Source organism: Jaculus jaculus, chromosome 1 (assembly GCF_020740685.1).
Source record: "Jaculus jaculus isolate mJacJac1 chromosome 1, mJacJac1.mat.Y.cur, whole genome shotgun sequence".
Lineage (NCBI taxonomy): Eukaryota > Metazoa > Chordata > Mammalia > Rodentia > Dipodidae > Jaculus > Jaculus jaculus.
Genome location: NC_059102.1, coordinates 102,358,050 through 102,378,609, shown reverse-complemented (window position 1 = coordinate 102,378,609; position 20,560 = coordinate 102,358,050). Strand labels below are relative to the sequence as shown.

The following is a 20,560-nucleotide window of genomic DNA, read 5'->3' as shown; positions in this document are numbered from 1 at the left end:
TTGTGATTCCTAGTCTTAAGTACCCTGTTGCTCTGGAGCTCAGGGTTTGTTTTGAAGCAAAGAGAAATTGCTTGAAGTACATATCTATGATAAAGAGGTGTCAATATAGAGAGCTAAACTAATGCAACCATTGATGTACCTGCCTTAAAGGAGCTGGAAGAATGCCTAGGATGGGTTGCTAGGTGCCCACATGCGTCTTTGAACATTCAAACAGAGGTGAGACACTCAGATACAGGGAGAGCTGGTACGGCTGCTGAAGGCCTGGGAAAAAGCAACAGGAAAGCTGTCTATGTGAGGGACTTTTATCAACCAGAAAGGAGTTTGGGCTACACTGGTCAGTTCACAGAGGCCACAGTGTGAACATGGCAGCATAAAGAGCTTTTTCTATGTTCCCTGCTAAACTGTCACTGGACAGGCCTACTGATGTGGTGAGAGAAGTGTCAGGGACTTGAGAAAATGAAATTCTGTGAGGTCACCTGACTCCTTCCTAGGTCTCTCAAACTGACAGTATTGGAAAATGCTGCAAATGTGGCTAGGCAGAACCAAGAGAGCTTTTAGCAAAAGACAAGTAAATCATGTGGGTTTGAGACAGCATGTGTCATCCCAGATGCAGGGTACCAATTCAACGGTGAGCACTTCACACTGACAGGTCTGTTTCCATCTCTGCACATAGAACATAGGCTCATCTGTTGGTCAGGCATTTTCAAGAGTATGAACAATATGAGTGTGTGCTACAACGCCAGTATGGGGTAAAAATTTTGGTTTATCCAAATAAAACCCAATATTCTCACAACCCTCAGAGCAATCACAGTGATAGTGTAAGGAACCTCTTCAAATAATGACTAAAAATCTAGAGCCTACAATCAGAGATCTGACCATAGTGAAATACTTTAGACAGGAAGAGACAAGGGAGTTTCTGACACTCATGCTTTGGATGTATCAGTACAAGGTGGCATGTGAGGCTGTGACTCTGCCAGGCAGTGAGGAACGAGCATGACAGATCTGCTGGCGAATGAGCTTCCACTACACTAGTCATTCCTTTTTCTCAGTACATCTGGATCTTCTCAGTCCTGGACGTCAAAGTAGTCAATCACGGGTTCCTTAGCTATCTTCTGTAAATTACTGCTCCCAGGATTCCTAAAAAAAACAAGCAAAGAAAGATCAATCTTTTATTTTCTTTCTTTCTTTTCACAATTTTTATTAGCATTTTCCATGATTATAAAAAATATCCCATGGTAATACCCCCCCCCCTTTATTTCTGAAATAGATGCAGGTCTTCAGAAAGTTACGAGTCAGTTGATTAAGCACTTGTGTGGCTTTGAGAAGAAATTTGGTAAAAGGCCTAGAGGCACCCATTATATTACTTTTTCTATCTAAAAAAATTTCACAGCTGGATGTAGTGGCATACACCTTTAATTCCAGCACTTGGGAGGCAAAGGTAGGAGAATCATTGTGAGCTCGAGGCCAGTGTGAGACTTCACAGTGAATTCCAGGTCACCATAGGCTAGAGTGAGACCCTACCTCAAGAAAAAAAAAAATTCCATATAAAATTTCATACAAAAATCAAGCAAGCATGCCGTGAGTGATGGTGTGTGCCTTTAATCCCAGCACTCAGGAGGCAGAGGTAGGAAGATCACCATGAGTTCCAGGCCATCCTGAGACTACATACTGAATTCCAAGTCAGCTTGAACCAGAGTGAGACTCTACCTCAAAAAACCAAAAGCAAACAAACAAATTACAAAACAAAACAAAAAAAGAAAGAGGTTGGGGGAGATGACTCAGTGGTTAAAAGTGTTTGCATATGTCTGGAGCTTGTTTACAGCAGCAAGAGCCCCTGGCATACCTGTATGCTCTTACAAAATTAATTAATTAATTTTTAAAAATTTTTTGAGGTAGGGCCTTGCTGTAGTCCAGGGTGATCTAAAACTCACTCTGTACTCCCAGGCTGGCCTCAAACTCACAGTGATCTTTCCTACCTCTGACTTCCAAGTGCTGGGATTAAAGGCGTGTGCCACCACTGCCTGGCCAAAAAAAAAAAAAAAAAAATATATATATATATATATATATTTTGTTGTTGTTGTTTATTTATTTGATAGTGACAGAGAGAGAAAGAGGCAAATATGGAGAGAAGAGAGAGAATGGGCACGCCAGGGCCTCCAGCCACTGCAAACAAACTCCAGATGCCGGTGCCCCCTTGTGCATCTGGCTAACGTGGGTCCTGGGGAACTGAGCCTCGAACCAGTGTCCTTAGGCTTCACAGGCAAGCACTTAACTGCTAAGCCATCTCTCCAGCCCCCAAAATATTTTATTTTTATTTATTTTTTTGTTTTGTTTTTCAAGGCAGGGTTTCACTCTAGCCCAGGTTGACCTAGAATTCACTATGCAGTCTCATGGTGGCCTCAAACTCACAGCGATCCTTCTACCTCTGTCTCCTAAGTGAGGACACCCTGAAACTACATACCACATTGGTGAATTCCAGGTTGGCCTGGGCTACAGAGAGACCCTACTTCAAAACCAAAATAAAACAAACACAAAACGTTTCATATTTGTATATGGGCTTGGGTGGACCCCTGCTGGCTTCTTTGACCATACGGTTCTTTGGAAAGTGGCCGGAGAATCCTTACTTGTCTGTCTGCTGTCTGTGATGAGGAATTGGTGGCGGAGGCCGTGTCTGCGTTTCCCTTTCAAGCACACTTGTCAGCGTGGAAGGAGGACAGATGGACTTCCCTCTGATAAGGAATCAAGACACAGAGTACAGAAAGGTGAGGCTCTTGTGTAGAAAGAGCAAAGATAGAGACCCAGCTTGCAACTGGCAATACACTGCTGCTCAGTGCTCCCTTAGTGTCTGTCTCCTCTCTGGTGTGGCCTCTTGCACTCAGCCACTGCCCCTTCCACAGCTCCCATGGGACCCACTGTCTGCTTCCTCCCATGCACACTTCACATCTTTTAAAAACAGAGGCAAATGTTGTAACCGCTAAGCCATTTCCCTAGCACTTCACATTTCTTTACAGTGAAGTTCTTTCACCAAGCTCAGGTTCAGATGGGGGCCCTAAGCTCACACGATTGCCTGTTTCCTCTCACAACTAAACATTGTTCATTGGGGATGGCTTGAGTCAAAGCCTGGCATTCCTTCTATTTCCATCATGGCAGAATTGCAAAGCTAGGGGAGGCAAGGAGGAAGAGGATGGGTGTGATGAGCAGGCATCCTGCTCGAGGCCCCTCTACCTGCAGGAGTGCCACCTCCAGTGTCTATGTAAGGGGGAACTAGTCAGGTAGCTTTTTCAGGTTGCCTGTTAGAGGGTCCAAAGAGGGAGGGAAGGGAACAGTATGCCTGCCCGCCTGCCTACATCAGCAGAACAGTTCAGCAATTGATGCAGCACATCCAATCAGCTCTCTCAGACTCACCTGAGCCTGAGTAGCCTGAGTGAGACCCTACCTTTAAAAAAAAAAAAAAAAAAGATTATAAATAGATCCTTACCAGGTAGGCCAGGCCTCTTTTTTGGCTATTCCTTTCTCCTGAACCTCTAGCTTCCTGCCCTGGCTGAGATGGGTGGGGGAACTTCTACCCCCACGTAGAAGAGGTTCTCTATCCCCTCTGCAGTCCACACAGAGCGCTCTGTACTTCTTTTTCCTCTTTTCTTCTTTTAGTCTAATAGTCTCTATAAGCATCACCCTCTGGCCTATGAATTTTTTTTTGTTGTTGTTGTTTTTTCAAGGTAGGGTCTCACTCTGGTCAAGGCTGACCTGGAATTCACTATGTAGTCTCAGTGTGGTCTTGAACTCACAGTAATCCTCCTACCTCTGCCTCCCAAGTGCTGGGATTAAAGGTGTGTGCCACCACACCTGGTTTGGTCTATGGACTTTAGTTCTTTAAATTCATAAGACAAGAATCCGGGGTACCCTAAGCTTATTGGTGCATTGTGTACTAGCAAGGAACCCCAAGATTCCCGTTAGATGTGGTAGATCAGGGCAGCTCTGAGACTTGAGTGCTTTGGGTATATCTGCCCCATGGAATAAGGCATGGCCTCTGCTGTCTGGCTCAAACCTTTAGAAAGTCACAATGTGACTGTCCCAGAAGTAGATTCCCTTCTATCCCTCTAAGAGGAAGAGGAAGGGTCTGGAGAGATGGCTTAGTGGTTAAGTGCTTGCCTGTGAAGCGTAAGGATCCCAGTTCAAGGCTCAATTCCTCAGTACCCATGTATCTCTGGCTGCCTCCAGGAAAAGAGGTCCATTCTCCTTAAGGAGCCTGTCTTTACCTCCAGTTATAACAGTCTATCTTTCCTCAAGGGTTTCTGCCCTGCCACTGGGGTAACAAAAAGAGTGTGGGGACTGGGAGATTGGCTCAGTGGGTAAAGTGTTTCCTACAACAGCCTAAGGACCTGCATTCAGGTCCCCAGGCACAAGGTGGCGTGTGTGTCTGGAGTTCGTTTGCAGGGGCTGGAGGCCCTGATGCGCCCATTCTCTCTCCCTCCCTCCCCTCTCTCTTTGTTGCTTTCAAACAAACAAAAAAACCAAGAAGAAGTAAGAAAAGCAAACAGTGACAGGCCCTGCTTTCTGGGGTGAATGTGTTCTGCTGAGGAGCTCCTCCTGGGACAGCAAGATCAACCCACCTGATGGCAGTGACCACGACATTGCGCTTTGGTTCACTGTCATAGCTCACACTCTCCAAGCCATAAACTTGGGCCAGGTCATGGATGATCCGGCGGTGGTCTCGGTTCATGGGAGGGAAGGAGTAGCTTTTCTTAGTGTTCTTTCCCTGTATGGAGGGAAGAGAGGGCTGGTTGGTATCAAGACCTTAAAAACAGAAAATGTTTACAACTTACCCTTACCACAAAAACAGCTTAGCCAATAGGGGTGACTGAATATTAGAGGGTTATAATGCATAGCATTTCATTACTTGTTGCACAAGCCCAGAGGAGTTGGAGAGGAAGGGGGCTGACACACTCCTGTGACTACACTGTGATGGGCAGATGGACAGGGTTAGAAACAGAGTAAGAAAACTGATTATACATACACTGGTGGAGATCTTAAGGGATCTTCCTGAAGGGCCCATAATTAGGGAGTGATAGTCTAAGGAATGTCCAAATAAACTGAAGATTTAAAAAACAAGATCTCACTTCCTATAAAAGTATGTTCTAGCCAGGCATGGTGGTGCACACCTTTAATTCCAGCGCTCAGGAGGCACACTGTTGTGAGTCTGAGGTCATCCTGGTCTAGAGCAAAATATTACTTCAGAAAAAAAAAAAAAAAAAACCACTAAAAGTATATTCTACACAGAGTCTTAAGTTTGTGACATCGACACTCAAGCTGAGAGTTACAACTCTTTAGGTATCCTCACCAGGAGAATGGCTGCATCCATGCTCTCCTTCAGGTTCGTAGTAAGGGAATGGGAAGAGGGTGAGGGGAGCAGTGAGAAGGAAAACCACCATTAAGATATGGAGCTAAAAAGCCATCCTGTCCTCACTCCCAGTCCCCACTGATGGAAGACGGAGGGAGTCAACACAGTGCTGGCTGCTCCTTACCTCTTTAATATCTCTGGCTGCCTCCAAGGAAAGAGGTCCATTCTCCTTAAGGAGCCTGTCTTTACCTCCAGTTATAACCGTCTATCTTTCCCCAAGGGTTTCTGCCCTGCCACTGGGGTAACAAAAAGAGTGTGGGGACTGGGAGATTGGCTCAGTGGGTAAAGTGTTTCCTATGAATTCATGTGTGTGCCTGTACTGAGACAGACAGACATACACACAAAGAAAGAATGTGCTCCTGTCACACACAGCCTTTCTGAGATCTTGTAGGACTTTCAACTCACAGTCATTCAACTACCACAACTCAATCCTCCTTAGCAAGTTTCTTCACTCTTCTCAATCTCTAAGCTAAAATTACTTTTTGTTTGTTTGTTTGTTTTTTGAAGTAGGGTCTCATTCTAGCTCAGGCTGACCTGGAGTTCACTATGTAGTCTCGGGGTGGCCTTGAAGTCATGTGATCCTCCTCCCTCTGCCTCCCCAGTGCTGGGATTAAAGGCAGGCACCACCACGCCTGGTGAATTATTACCATTTTTTAATTACATTTAATTTGGCTACAGCTATGTTTTCTTCTGCAATGACTGCAGCAGTCAGGCTTCCATGGATATTACAATGACTGTATTTTGGGAAAGACTGGGACCCTCAAAGCAGCTGTGACAGTTTCCTACTCCTCTAGGCTGACAGGGTTTCTGTGACTTTTTTTTTCTTTTTTTTAAGATTTATTTATTTGTACGTACAGAGATAGGACAGACTCCATTGCAAATGGAGTTCAGATGCATTAGCCACTTTGTGCATCTAGCTTTGTATGGGAATTGGGGACTCAAACTCTGGTTCTTAGGCTCTATAGGCAAGCACCTTAACTGCTGAGCCATCTCTCCAGCCCTTGTTTTTATATCATGCTGGCCCTAGAGAAATGTCAAGTTGGATATTTTGACTTTAACCTTATTCACAGCCTCCACGAGAATTTCCATTTCCTTTTCAATGTCACTGACAAACTTTAAGTCCTTCCTGAAATGAGAAACCATCAGTTAATGTCATTTGTTCCTGCCTTTCTGGAAATCTCATATACCCAGCCTCTGCCTATAAAGTGCACACAATGGACAATGTTGGCAGAAAATATTGCAGTGGTCAGGAGCTACAGATAACAAAGTAATGGAACAAAAGAAGAGAAAGCAAATATAAGAAGAAAAGAAGGAGAAGCATTCATCAGAAGGCAGGAGAGGGAAGAGAAAGAACTGCTACTGCTCCAAGCAAGGCCCATGGGACTTGGATCTGGGTAGAAAGAGATGAGGGTGGCTCAGAGATCCTTCAGTTCTGTCTGTCTACCTTTGATAGAACCAAATTTCCACCCTTAAAGTCATCCCCTCAACACCAAGTTCAGTTCTTCAAGGAAGCAGCTAAACAAGAGGCAATTTCTTACACTAGATAAATTAACTTTACATGGCTTAATCAGACGGAACATATTTGTTACATCTTAAAATTTTAAACCCTCTTAGAAATAGAAAACATGTTACATACCTGGCATCATCTTTCAAACTGTCACTGAATTTTGACCCAGAAGAGCGCACATTGAAAGGATCAGAATCGTCACTGATATCAAATGCCTCTGCTAACCTCCTGAAACGAGGGATATGCAAACACAAGGAGAGGAGACAGGAGAAACTGACTTACTCAGCAGTTCTTCCTATTTACAGGGGACTAAAATTATTAGTAGTACAATATCCAAAACATATGGGTCCCTCTCTCCCTTCCTTTCTTGTTTTTTCCTTTTCTTTTTCTTTTGAAGCAGGGTCTCACCCTAGACCAGAATGACCTGGAACTCACTCTGTAGCCTAGGCTGGCCACAAACTTGTGGCTATCCTCCTACCTTAGCCTCTCTAGTACTGGGATTAAAGGTGTGTACCACCAATAATGGTGGTTTTTTTTTTTTTTTTTTTTTTTTTTTTTCCTGAGGCAGGGTCTCACTCTGGTCCAGGCTGACCTGGAATTAACTATGTAGTCTCAGGGTGGCCTTGAACTCATTGTGATCCTCCTACCTCTGCCTCCCGAGTGGTGGGTTTAAAGGCGCCACCACGCCCGGCTGCTTTTTTTCTTTAACATATGCATATGACTATGATAAAGTTTTACTTATAAATTAGGCACAGTAATAGCTTGTCACAGACCCTAGCAACTGTTACATAAGTCAAGAATTGTCAACTTTCTCCCATAGAAAGCACTTTATTTATAGAGAGCGACAGAGAGACAGGAAGTGAGAATGGATGATCCGGGCCTCTAGCCATTGCAAACAAACTCCAGATGCATGCGCCATCTTGTGTGTGTGACTTTTTTTCTTTTTCTTTTTCTTTTTTCAATGTAGGGTCTCATACTCATACAGCTCAGGATGACCTGGAATTCACTATATAGTCTCAGGCTGGCCTCAAATTCACAGTGATCCTCCTACCTCTGCCTCCCTCATGCTAGGATTAAAGGTGTGCGCCACCACACCCATCTGTTTATTTTTTAAAAAAATGAAAGCATTTTTTATGCATGTGTGTTATGGGCATGCTAGGGCCTTCAGCCACTGTAAACTAACTCCAGATGCATGCGTCCCCTTGTGCCTCTGGCTTACATGAGTACTGGGGAATCAAATAGGAGTCCTTTGGTTTTGTAGGCAAATGCCTTAACCACCAAGCCATCCCTACAGCCCCAATTTTAACTCTTGATCTCTTTCCTTCTACTGATAGCAGCAAAGGAATCAGACAGAAGCTGAGTGAATGAAGGGTTACCTTCCTTCACTATTACAGAAGGAAGACGATGACACAGAGAAACAAATAACAAGCTGTTGAAATCACTTACTTTTTTCTTTCCAAGGCAGAACACTCCTCATCACACTCCAACCTAAAAAACACATGAATAAATAAATGAATAAATAAATAAAACCAGGGCACAGGCAATGCAGCTTCTATGGTGAGAAAATCTTAGAATACCTGAGAACAGAGCAGACTCTTGCCACAGACTTTTCCTTTAGGCCAGGAAGCAGCTATGAGGAGGTAGGGTCTCACTCTAGCCCAGACTGACCTGGAACTCACTCTGTAGTCCCAAGGTGGCCTTGGATTCACAGCAATCCTCTTATCTCTCCCTCCAGAGTGGTGGGATTAAAATTATGTGCCACCACTTCTAGCACAACACCAAATCTATTAAATTACACCTGTGTATGAGGCTCTACTGTGGGAGATTAAGATTAAATGTATTTTTGTAAAAGTTAAGTTGAGCTGGAGAAAGAAGACATATACATAAATGGCTGGAGAGATGGTTCAGTGGTTAAGGCATTTGACTGCAAAGCCTAACAACTTGAGTTCAACTCCCCAGTGTCCATATAAAGCCAGATGCACAAAGTGGTGAATGCATTTGGAGTTTCTTTGCAGTGACTGGAGGCCCTGGCACAACCATTTTCTCTCTCCCTCCCTCCCTCCATACAAATAAATAAATATTTTTTAAAAAGACACATTCATTTATTTATTCAAAATTATCTTGCTGGGCTGGAGAGATGGCTTAGCAGTTAAGGCATTTGTTTGCCTGTAAAGCCAAAGGATCCTGGTTCAATTCTCCAGGACCCACATAAACCAGATGCACAAGGTGGCACATGTATCTGGAGTTCGTTTGCAGTGGCTAGAAGTCCTGATGTGTCCACTCTATCTTGCTCTCAAATAATAATAATAATCACAATAATCATAATCATAACGAAAAATTACCTTGCTTGTTGAACTTCCTTCTTGGTAATTAACTTGCTGATTTCCACTGTATCTCCAAGCTGCATGTCTGTTATTTTAGAGGCCATAGAAATAGCAGCTACTCTGAAATATAAAAAGAAAGAGCATTGCAGTTTTACAAGAACCTCCTGTGCTGGGGATATAGAAGACCTCTTTCAAAGCCAGCCAACCAGTCAACAAAACCAGTGAACAAGACAGTTTGTCTATGGCATACGTCCTCAGAGTGTAAGCACCTCTACAGGAAATTAAATAAAGAGGGATCACAACTCCCCAGTCCACCCCAAAACAACCAGGTTAATGGCCAGTACTTTATTTAAATAACCAGTATGATGCCTGTATACTCTTCACACCACATCTAGTCACTGTTAAACATAACCCTAACACCTCTACCTCTGTATTCAGATCTCTGAGTTTCAAGACTTTAGGAGGCTATAAAGATACATTCCAGAACAATCAGAAACTTCTAAGCTAAGGAAGGGACACAAGACTTGGCCTTGGGTGGATAGGTCACCAACAAGAGGTAGAATATTAAAGAAATTAATTTATTTTTAGTTAAGTCAAGTTAAGGTCTTACTCTAGCTCAGGCTGGCCTCAAACTAACAGCAATCCTACCTCAGCTTTTAGTGCTAGGGCTAAGGGCATGTGCCACCACACCTGGCTATTAAAGTTATTAATATAACTTCAGGCCATCTGTCTTTCATAATTCATGGTATAGTAAGATGAAAAAGGAAAGGAGTGAGAGAGAAAGGAAGCAGCAGCAAAAGTTTCTCTTGAAAATTATAATGAAATGAAGAGAACAGTAGCATTGTTTTTTGCATGTGTAGGTGTGACATGCCTATGGGCTCATGTGTATGCAAGCACATGTGTGTGGGGCACAGGTTAGGGGCACCAGGTAATAGACCTCTCCCCCTCCAAGCCCAGGACACCTGGACATCCTGATAAGACTTAGGCTTTCCTCATGGTCCTGTGACCTCTGGCCAGCTGCTTAGGAAACTCCTTATATGGTATCAGCCAGCGGCCTTCACACAGCCCATCCCCCTGCGGCCCTCTTCCCGCCACTACGTAGATCACCTAACTCTCTCCCTACATGCTCGAATGAACATTCCTAGTCATTGGCAAGCAACCTTTGAACCCACCAATCCCCTTAGGACCCTCTTCCCACTCTCGCTTATAAAAATCTCAGTCCCAGCCAGGCATGGTGGCGCATGCCTTTAATCCCAGCACTTGGGAGGCAGAGGTAGGAGGATTGCTGAGAGTTTGAGGCCACCCTGAGACTTCATAGTGAATTCCAGGTCAGCCTGGGATAGTGTGAGAAAACCAAAAAAAAAACAAAAACAAAAACAAAAACAAAAAACTCAGTTCCCTTAAATAGGATGGTATTGTATACATGTAAGTAGAACAGATTAATGGGGGTGAAAAGGCCTAAGTGAGGTCAGGGGAAGAGATTGAGTAAGGAAAGGTGGATGGAGGGCTAATCAAAATCTAAGAGGATATAAATGAATCATATGGAAACCTACTTTTTGGACAATGTAACACTCAGGAGCCACAGATTGTTACTAGAAAATTTTCAGTGCCAGGGATGGGATACCTCCCAGTGAATTGCTGGCCAGGGAGTTCCCTGATGCCCCCGAAACGTTACAGGCCATTGCCAAGGCCCTTAGTTTCCCACCAGGAATAGATGGTAAGACCCTATTGCTGAAGACTCCACATACTTGGGCTTCAAAGCCACTGAAAAATTCTGCTGGAACTGAGCTGATAACCTCCTCCATGTAGACCAGCTAACAGAAAACTGGAAGAAGCCATTCTTCATGTAATTCAGTGGGAGAGAGAGAATCACCAGTGAAAATACTCAACAGTGGACACTGCAAGCCTTGTATTTGGCCACCCAGGCCAAATGAGCCAACAGGTGCAATAGTGGCATGTCTGTCATGGTGGAAACCAACTGCCCTCTAATTGGACTGGAGACCTGCTCCATGGGAGGGAATACATCCTTGATACTAAAAACCTACAACAGGGGTAGGCATGAGCCCTAGGGGTATAATGTTTGCTGATGTCTGGCTAAATGTATATACTATGCTCATCAAACTGCCCAGTAAGCACTTCTCTTAATGTTTATATTAATATATTAATGTTACTCTCACTTTTGGTAGAGAACCTTCTCTTTTCAGATGGCAGTGACCTTGGGATGACTCAGAAAGCATCATGGTGCTGGGAAGAAGTCACAGAGGAGTGCTCACTATTGAACCCTCCAAGGCTCAGGGTCCATTGTGGAAGAGGTGGCAGAAAAGAAAGAAAGAGCCAAAGGAAGGGTAGGACTCCTTACAACATGTTCCTCCAGACAAAAAATGGCCTGGATATTTATGACCTCATGGTGTCTGACACTACCTACACAAGACCATCATAACAGTAAGAAAAGATTATGACATCAAAATAAAAGAGAGACTAATTGAGAGGGGGAGGGGATACGGAGAATGGAGTTTCAAAGGGGAAAGGGGGGGGAGAGGGAGGGCATTACCATGGGATATTGTTTAATTATGGAAGTTGTTAAGAAAAGGTAAATAAATTAAAAAACAAAACACTCCTGTCCCTGACAAATAAACAAAGCTACTTTCTGAAGTCATCTCCCGGGTGTATTTCCCATTGCACTCACGGCCACTGAAGACCCTGCTCTCCACAGTTGCATGGATGCCTTGGGGAGCCACAACCCAGAGGACCCAAGGACCCACATGTGTGTGCATTCATGTGGAGCCCAGAGTTTTAAGAAGGGTGTCTTCCTCAATTGTTCACCTTATTCAGTTTTTGTTTTTCGAGGTAGGGTATCACTTTAGCCCAGGTTGATCTGGGATTCACTATGTAGTCTAGGGTGGTCCTGAAGTTAAGGCAATCCTCCTATCTCTACCTCCTCTGGAGTTAAAGATGTGTGCCACCACATCTGGCTACCTTATTCTTTGAGACAGGATTTCTTGCTGAACCTAGAGCTCACCAACTGAGCTAGTAGAGGCAGCCAGAAAGATATAAGGGTTCTCCCATCTCCAACTCCCCAGCACTGAGATTCAAAGTATGTGTCATTATGCTTCATATTATTTTACCTAGGTGTGGGGATGGGAAGTTAGGTCTTAAAAAAATTATTTATTTATTTGTGAGCAGAAAGAAAGAGGGAATAGGTGTACCAGGGCCTCTTGACATGGCAAATGAATTCCAGATTCATGCAACACACATTTGTGCACCTGAGTTCACATGGGTATTAGGGAATGGAACCCAGGCCTTCAGGCTTTGCAAACAAGAGCCTTTAAATGCTGAGCCAGCCCCGGAACTCAGGTCTTCACACTTATATAGCAAGGACTTTACTACTGAACCATCTCCCCAGCCCAAGCAGCAGTTTTTTTCTTTGAGTCAGATAAATCATATCATTTTTTTTTATTTGCAAGGAGAGAGAGAGAAATAGAGAGAGAAAGTAAGTATGGGTATACTAGGGCCTCCTACCACTGCAAATGAACTTCAGATGTATGCACCACATTGTACATCAGGATTTGCATGGGTACGGGAGAATCAAACATCGGCTGACAAATTTTGCAAGCATATACTTTCAGCCACCAAGCTATCTCCCCAGTCCTAAATTATGTTTTCTTTTCTTTCTTTCTTTCTTTCTTTCTTTTTTTTTTTGGTTTTTCAAGGCAGGGTCTCACTCTAGCCCAGGCTGACCTGGATTTCACTATGGAGTCTCAGGGTGGCCTCGAACTCACAGCAATCTTCCTACCTCAGCCTCCCAATGCTGGGATTAAAGGCATGCGACACCATGCCCGGCATATATTTTCTTTTAAATCAATTAATTTGTGTGTATGTACAGACACACCAGGCTTTCTTGCCACTGCAAAGGAATGCCCATCTCAGTTTACATGGGGTTGCTGGGTTGAATCTGGGCAGGCAAGCTTTGCAAACTAGTGTCTTTAACTGCTAAACTACCTCCCAGCCCCCTGAAATAAATAAACTTATTTATTTATTCTTTGCAAGGAAAGAGAGAGAAGAGAGGAAAATAGAGAATGGGCGCGCCAGGGCCTCCAGCCACTACAAATGAACTCCAGATTCATGTGTCTCTTGGGCATCTGGCTTATGTGGGTCCTGAGGAATCTAACCTGGGTCCTTTGGCTTCACAGGCAAGTGCCTTAACCATTAAGCCATCTCTCCAGCCCCGGTTTTTGGTTTTTCAAGGTAGGGTCTCACTCTAGCTCAGGCTGACCTGGAATTCACTATATAGTCACAGGGTGGCCTTGAACTCACAGTGATCCTCTTACCTCTGCCTCCTAAGTGCTGAGATTATAGATGTGCACCACCACACCTAGCCCCTAAATTTTATATATATATATATATTTTTTTTAAATAAGAATGTTTATTCTTTTTTCAAAACTATTTTATTTATTTATCTGAGAGAGAGAATGGGCACACCAGGGCGTTTAGCCACTGCAAACAAACTCCAGACAGATGCGCCCCCTTGTACATTTGGCCTATGTGGGTTCTGGGGAATCGAACTGGGGTCCTTAGGCTTCACAAGCAAATGCCTTAAGACATCTCTCCAGCCTTAAATTATATTTTTAAACATTAAAAAAAAAAAAAAAAACTGCTGCTGGACATGGTGGTTGTGGTGGTTTGATTCAGGTGTCCCCCATAAACCTAGTTGTTCTGAATGCTAGGTTCCCAGCTGATGGATATTTGGGAATTAATGCCTCCTGGAGGGAGTGTATTGTTGGGGGCGGGCTTATGGGCTTTATAGCCAGTTTCCCCATGCCAGTGTTTGGCACACCCTCCTGTTGCTGTGGTCCATCTTATGTTGGCCAGGGGGTGATGTCCACCTTCTGCTTATGCCATCGTTTTCCCCTGCCATCGTGAAGCTTCCCCTCGAGCCTGTAAGCCAAAATAAAACTCTTTTTCCCAGAAGCTGCTCTTGGTTGGGTGATTCTACCAGCAATGCGAACCGGACTGCAACAGTGGTGCACCCCTTGAATACCAGCACTTGGGAGGCAGTGGTAGCAGTATCGCTGTGAGTTTAAGGCCACCCTGAGACTAAACTGTGAATTCCAGGTCAGCCTGAGCTAAAGTGAGACCCTACCTTGGGGAAAACAAAACAAAACAAAAATTAGTGGACATGATGTGGTGGTGCATGCCTTTAATCCCAGCTCTCAGGAGGCAGAGGTAGGAGGATTGCCGTGACTGCGAGGCCACCCTGAAAATACAGAGTGAATTCTAGATCAGCCTGAGCTAGACTAAGACTCTACCTCAGAAAGAAAGAAACAAACAAAAAACCCCTGCTGTGTGCAGCAGCTGGAGGTCCTGGTGCATCCATTTTTTCTGTCTGTCTTTGTTCCCTCCCTCCCTCCCTCTGTGAATAAACCAACAACAAAAATTTCCAAGACTAGGGATAGAGCTCAGTGGTAGAGCATTTGCCTAGCATGTGCAGAGTCTTGGGTTCAATCCCTAGCATTATGAACAAACAAAAACCAATACACACTTCCTGTTAGTGTGAAAATGGTTCACTACTCTCTCAACCCAGAAAACTCCACAAAATCATGCAAGTCAAGGGGTTCAAATCTTCGTGTTCACTTTAAGAACACCTATGAAACTGCTCAGGCCATCAAGGGTATGCATATCTGAAAAGCCACTAAGTATCTGAAAGATGTCACTTTAAAGAAGCAGTGTGTGCCATTCTGGCCATACAATGGTGCAGTTGGTAGGTGTGCCTAGGCTAAACAGTACAGGTGGACACAGGGTCAGTGGCCCAAAAAGAATGCTGAATTTCTGCTGCACATGCTTAAAAACACAGAGGGTACTGCTGAACTTAAGGGTTTAGATGTGGATTCTCTGGTCACTGAACATATTCAAGTGAACAAAGCACCCAAGATGTGCTGCCGCCATGCTTACAGAGCTCATGGTGGGATTAACTCTTACATGAGCTCTCCCTGCCACATGGAGATGAGCCTCGCTGAAAAGGAACACACTATTTCTTGGGCTGGAGAGATGGCTTAGCGGTTAAGCGCTCGCCTGTGAAGCCTAAGGACCCCGGTTCGAGGCTCGGTTCCCCAGGTCCCACGTTAGCCAGATGCACAAGGGGGCGCACGCGTCTGGAGTTCGTTTGCAGAGGCTGGAAGCCCTGGCGCGCCCATTCTCTCTCTCTCTCTCTATCTGTCCTTCTCTCTGTGTCTGTCGCTCTCAAATAAATAAATAAGCAACAAAAAAAAAAAACCTCATCTAAAAGGAACACACTATTCCTAAACCAGAAGAGGAGGTTGCACAGAAGAAAAAGATATCTCAGAGAAAACAGAAGAAACAAAAACTTATGGCACAGAATTTTCAGCATGAAAATAAATGGAAACAAAAGGAAAAAAAAATACACAATCAACCCCATCCCCACCATCAAAAAAAGCTTGCAATTTTTTTTTCCCCCCCAATGAGAGAGACAGAGAGAGAATGAATTGGCATGTCTGGGTCTCCAGCCACTGTAATCAAACTCCAGATGTGCACACCACCTTGTGCACATATGTGACCTTGTACATGTGTCACCTTGTATGTCTGGCCTACATGGGATCTGGGGAGTTAAACACGGGTCCTTAGGCTTCGCAAGCAAGCACCTTAACTGCAAAGCCATCTCTCCAGGCCAAGCCTGCAATTTTTAGAAAAAAGTCTCAAGGACCTTACAATAAACAGGAATCCCTTTCACCCGGACACGCCCATTGTTACCATGTCTGTAGCACTAACCTTTGATAAGTACTGGCAGCTTCAGAGCAAATCACCATCTCCTTTCTTCGTCCACATTCACACTGTAGTTCTACCTGAAATGAGAATCATATGAGAAATAAGCAGGCTTCATTTTTAAAGCGTCTCCCAAATCAAATCGTGGCTGAGGACAAAGTGAGGGATCAGTGACTCTCCAAGACTGAAGAGGCTCACCACACATGCTAACAGACAACGTGGTACTAACATGCTAGGAAAAATGTCTAGTTCATCATGCCCCCTTTTAGAAACTATTTCTGTTCTTACTCCCAGTTGAAGGGGCAGACTTAGAATGAAGTTTATATCCCTAAATCAGAGATGGACATTTGACCCAGGTCTACCTCAGGCCTAGCCAACACCAGACAATTCCCGTTACCATCTCTTCAAGGTGGGTATGGTGGTTTAAATGTAAATGGCCCCAACAGCTTCAGGTATTTTATTTAGAGTAAGCTTCCTACTTAAGTCTCCAGTAGCCTGATGGTAGAGTGTGTCACTGGGAGCAGATCTTGAGTCCAGCCCTTGAGCTCTGACTGTCCATGCTTGGCTGTTCTCTCTCTGCTGTGGATATATGAAGTGAGCCAGCTTCCTCTGCCACGATGAAGCTTCTCCTGGAATCTGCAAGCCTAAAATAAACCCTTTCCTCCCATAAGCTGCTTCTGGTGGGGTGTTTGTCCAGAAAAGAGAAGGTAACTGCAGTAGTGGGCTTGCATGACCCCTCAGACCAGGCTAAGTCTCTCATTTACTGTTTATGTGGGTGTAACCACTCCTCTAGGGTACTATTGTCATTGTATAAGTGGAGCAGAAAATCAGAATTCCTTGGGAATGTGATTAAGGGAGATAAGAGATTGGTTAGGTGGCAGTGGGGACCTACTGAACTAAAAGGCTATATCAGATGGGTAGACAGAAATTGGTATGTTTGGGTAGGTGTGGTGGTGCACTCCTTTAATCCCAGCACTTGGGAGGCAGAGGTAGGAGGACCACTGTGAGTTCCAGGCAAGCCTGAGACTACATAGTGAATTCCAGGTCAGCCTAGGCTAGAGCAAGACCTTCCCTTAAAAAACAAAACAAAAATAAATACATTAAAAGAAAACAAAAGAAATTGGTATGATTTATAACACCCTCTTTTGTTACCCTGACTTGTAGTTTCTTGCAACTAATTGATTCTAGATGAAGAGGCATGCTCAGGGGCCATAGCAGTCAGTTTTGGATTCACTAGCAGTCCAGAATGAATGCTCCACGTAGAGTCAGGAATACTCACCTTGGATTTACAAGCTGTCACAGGACAGGGTGAATTGGGGTGGCAGGGTGCCATACATGGGTGACCACAGTCAGCTCTGGGTGTAGTGCAGGGCTGCTTGCAGGACTCATCCACAAGACATTCTCCTTTGTGACAGAGTCTCTGACACTTGTGCATCCCACAGGGTAGCATGGCACTGCAGGGTAATCCGCAAGAGATATCAACCAGATGACAGGGGATGTTGCTTCGTAACTAGAAGAGACAGAAGTAGCCAGATTCTCATCTCTGTGTAGGTCCTGGGTGACTTTTCACTTGCTTATAACATTCCTGAATTTGTTGTTATTTTATTTTCTTAGTTTTTCGAGGTAGGGACTTGTTCTAGCCCAGGTTGACTTGAAATTCACTATGTAGTCTCAGAGTGGTCTCAAATTCACAGCAACCCTCCTACCTTTGCCTCCAAAGTGCTGGAATTAAAAGTGTGTACCACCATACCAGGCAGACAATGAAAGGGCCAGGGCCTCTAGCCACTGGAAACGAACTCTAGATGCATGTGCCACTCTGTGCATCTAGCTTTACATGGATACTGGGGACTCGAACTCAGGTCATTAGGCTTTGCAGGCAAGCGCCTTAACTGCTCAGCCATCTTTCTAGCTTTCATGTTTTTTTTAAAAATGAGATTTGCCAGGCGTGGTGGTGCACACCTTTAATCCCAGTACTTGGGAGGCAGAGGTAGAAAGATCACCATGAGTTCAAGGCCATTCTGAGACTACAGAGTGAATTCCAGGTCAGCCTGGACTATAGCGAGACCCTGTCTCCCCCTCTCTCCCTCCCTTTCTCTCTCTCTCTCTCTCACACAAAGAAATTGGATGTTGCTTTTTTTTTTTTTTTTTTTTTTTTGAGACAGGGTCTCATGTATCCCAGCATCACCCTGAACTCACTATGTAGTTGATGGTGACCTTAAACTCCTGACCTTCCTTCCTGAGCTCTGAAATTACATGCATGAGCTAACAAGTCCAGTTTACATGAATTTTTAGGCCAAGAACAGTGGCACATGCCTTTAATTCCAGCACTTGGGAGGTAGAGGTAGGAGGATTGCTGTGAGTTCAAGGCCACTCTGAGACTACATAGTGAATTCCAGGTCAGCCTGAGCTACAATGAGATCCTACCTCAAAAATACAAAATAAGCCAGCCATGGTAGCAGACACCTTTAATCTCACCACTCAGGAGGCAGAGGTGGGAGTATAGCCATGAGTTCAAGGCCACCCTGAGACTACGTAGTGAATTCCAGGTCTGCCTGAGCTAGAGTGAGACCTTACCTCGAAAAAACAACAACAAAAAACCCCAAACAAACAAACAAATAAAATATATAAATAAATAAGGGACATTACAAATCTTATGTTTTGAGCGGGGCATTGTGGCTTACACCTATAGTCATAGCACTTGGGAGGCTGAGATAGGAGGATTGCTGTGAATTTGAGGCCAAACTGGGCTACGGAGTGAGTTCCAGGTCAGACTCCTAGACTAGAGTGAGATCTTGCCTCAAAAAATAAAAATAGGAGCTAGACGTGGTAGTGTACATCTTTAATCCTAGCACTTGGGAGGCAGAGGTAGGAAAAGAGCTATGAGTTTGAGGCCACCCTGAGAATACATAGTGAATTCCAGGTCAGCCTGGGCTAGAGCAAGGCCCTACCTCAAAAATCAAACAAACAAACAAAAAAGGGCCAGGCAGGGCAGTATACATCGTTTATCCCAGCAGTCTAGATGCCAAGGGATGAGTATGGCTGCGAGTTGAGGACAGCCTGAGACTACAGAGTGAGTTCCAGTTCAGCCTGGGCTAGAGCAAGATCCTACCTCACAAAAACCAATAAAATAAAAATTTTAAAGGTTACTACAAGAAGAAGAAAACTTCTGCAACAATGAATACCTAGGAGAGAAAACTTACCTCATGCTTGCCCATGCACCACTTCTGAGTTAGGAAGGTACAAGGGGGACACTTTTCCTCACTATGACAAGAATGATAAACTGCAAAGACAGGAAGGGGCAGAAGTAATTTCTAAGTGAAGCCACATAAACTATAAACATGTTATACATAGCATTGACATAGATCTTTCAAATTTCAGAGCTAGATTGTCTCCTGAAAGTAAAAGTATTAGGTTTTATCTTCAAGACTTGGAAGATGAACACACAAAGGAAAAAGAAAGCCAGTGGAGATGGTAAGAGACATGCTAACCCCCAGAAACAGAGGCAACCATTCTCACCCCCCCACACACAGGTTGACACTGGTCTTCCCATTCTGCTGGGTCCATCTCCTTGCCACCGTCCCCCAGGTAGGATCTCGCTCTATCTCATGGCCTGAGGTGTGTGCCTATCTTTTGCTCTACCTTACACTGCAATTGCTAGTTTATGCCCAGATATCTTTGCCACTTATTCCCTCTAAAATGCTTCTGCTAAAAAGTAAATAAATAAAAATAAAATGCTTCTGCAGATTCCTTTCAATGTCATTACTAACATTAAGCACACGCTATCCTGACCTACCTCACACTTCAAGCCCTCTTAACTTTTCAGTGAGGCTTACTGCTTGACCATCTGGCCCATTTGCACACAAAGGCTGATCGTAGCATGGACATTTAACTTCCATTCTCTGGCTCAATGTAACCTAAGAACCTCAAGATCATGGGTTATGTTTTTCATTCTTTGAGCCTCCAGATGACCGACACTCAAGAAAATGAAAATCAGAGCCGGGCACGGTAGTGCGCGCCTTTAATCCCAGTACTCGGGAAGGAGGGGTAAGAGGATTGTCATGAGTTCGAGGCCACCCTGAGACTACATAGGGAATTCCAGGCCAGCCTGAGCTACAGAGAGAGAGACCCTACAGAAAAAAAAAAAAAGAAAAAGTAAAAGAAAAAAGAAAATGAAAACTGATGTGAAAGCAACAGCAAGTTAAAACATAGTTCACAAGTAGTTCTTACTAAGCTTCTTCTTTTCTTTCTTTCTTTTTTTTTTTTTTTTTTGAGGTAGTGTGTCATTCTAGCCCAGGGGAACCTGGAACTCATTATGTAGCCCAGGCTGGCCTTGAATTCAGAGTGATCCTCCCTACCTCAGTTTTCTAGGTGCTAGAATTAAAGATGTGTGCCAGTACATCTGACCTTACTAAGTATTACCCAAAGGGATAAAGATGCCATATGTAACATCTGTGAGTTAGAAAAAGGGTGTGAGCTTGGATATTTCCTTCAAACTGGTACAGACACCAAGAAGGGAGCTCACAAACTATGCTGGCAGGGGCACCCTAAGTTCCC

General features: G+C 44.2%; 1 protein-coding gene and 1 pseudogene across 1 annotated transcript in view; one reads left to right on the top strand and one right to left on the bottom strand.

Annotated features, from left to right (window-relative positions):
- Positions 1-745: 745 nt before the first annotated feature.
- Nfx1 (nuclear transcription factor, X-box binding 1) overlaps positions 746-20,560 on the bottom strand; it is a 70,736-nt gene continuing 50,921 nt past the window's right edge. The window contains exons 15-24 of the mRNA XM_004658378.3: positions 19,207-19,286; positions 17,286-17,516; positions 16,013-16,086; positions 9,248-9,349; positions 8,352-8,393; positions 7,035-7,133; positions 6,458-6,524; positions 4,611-4,756; positions 2,625-2,729; positions 746-1,137 (exon numbers count right to left, since the gene is read on the bottom strand). Coding sequence (XP_004658435.1) covers positions 1,065-1,137; positions 2,625-2,729; positions 4,611-4,756; positions 6,458-6,524; positions 7,035-7,133; positions 8,352-8,393; positions 9,248-9,349; positions 16,013-16,086; positions 17,286-17,516; positions 19,207-19,286 — 1,019 coding nt within the window. The 3' untranslated portion in view covers positions 746-1,064. The remainder of the gene's footprint in view (positions 1,138-2,624; positions 2,730-4,610; positions 4,757-6,457; positions 6,525-7,034; positions 7,134-8,351; positions 8,394-9,247; positions 9,350-16,012; positions 16,087-17,285; positions 17,517-19,206; positions 19,287-20,560) is intronic.
- Positions 14,786-15,957, top strand: LOC105944001 (annotated as a pseudogene).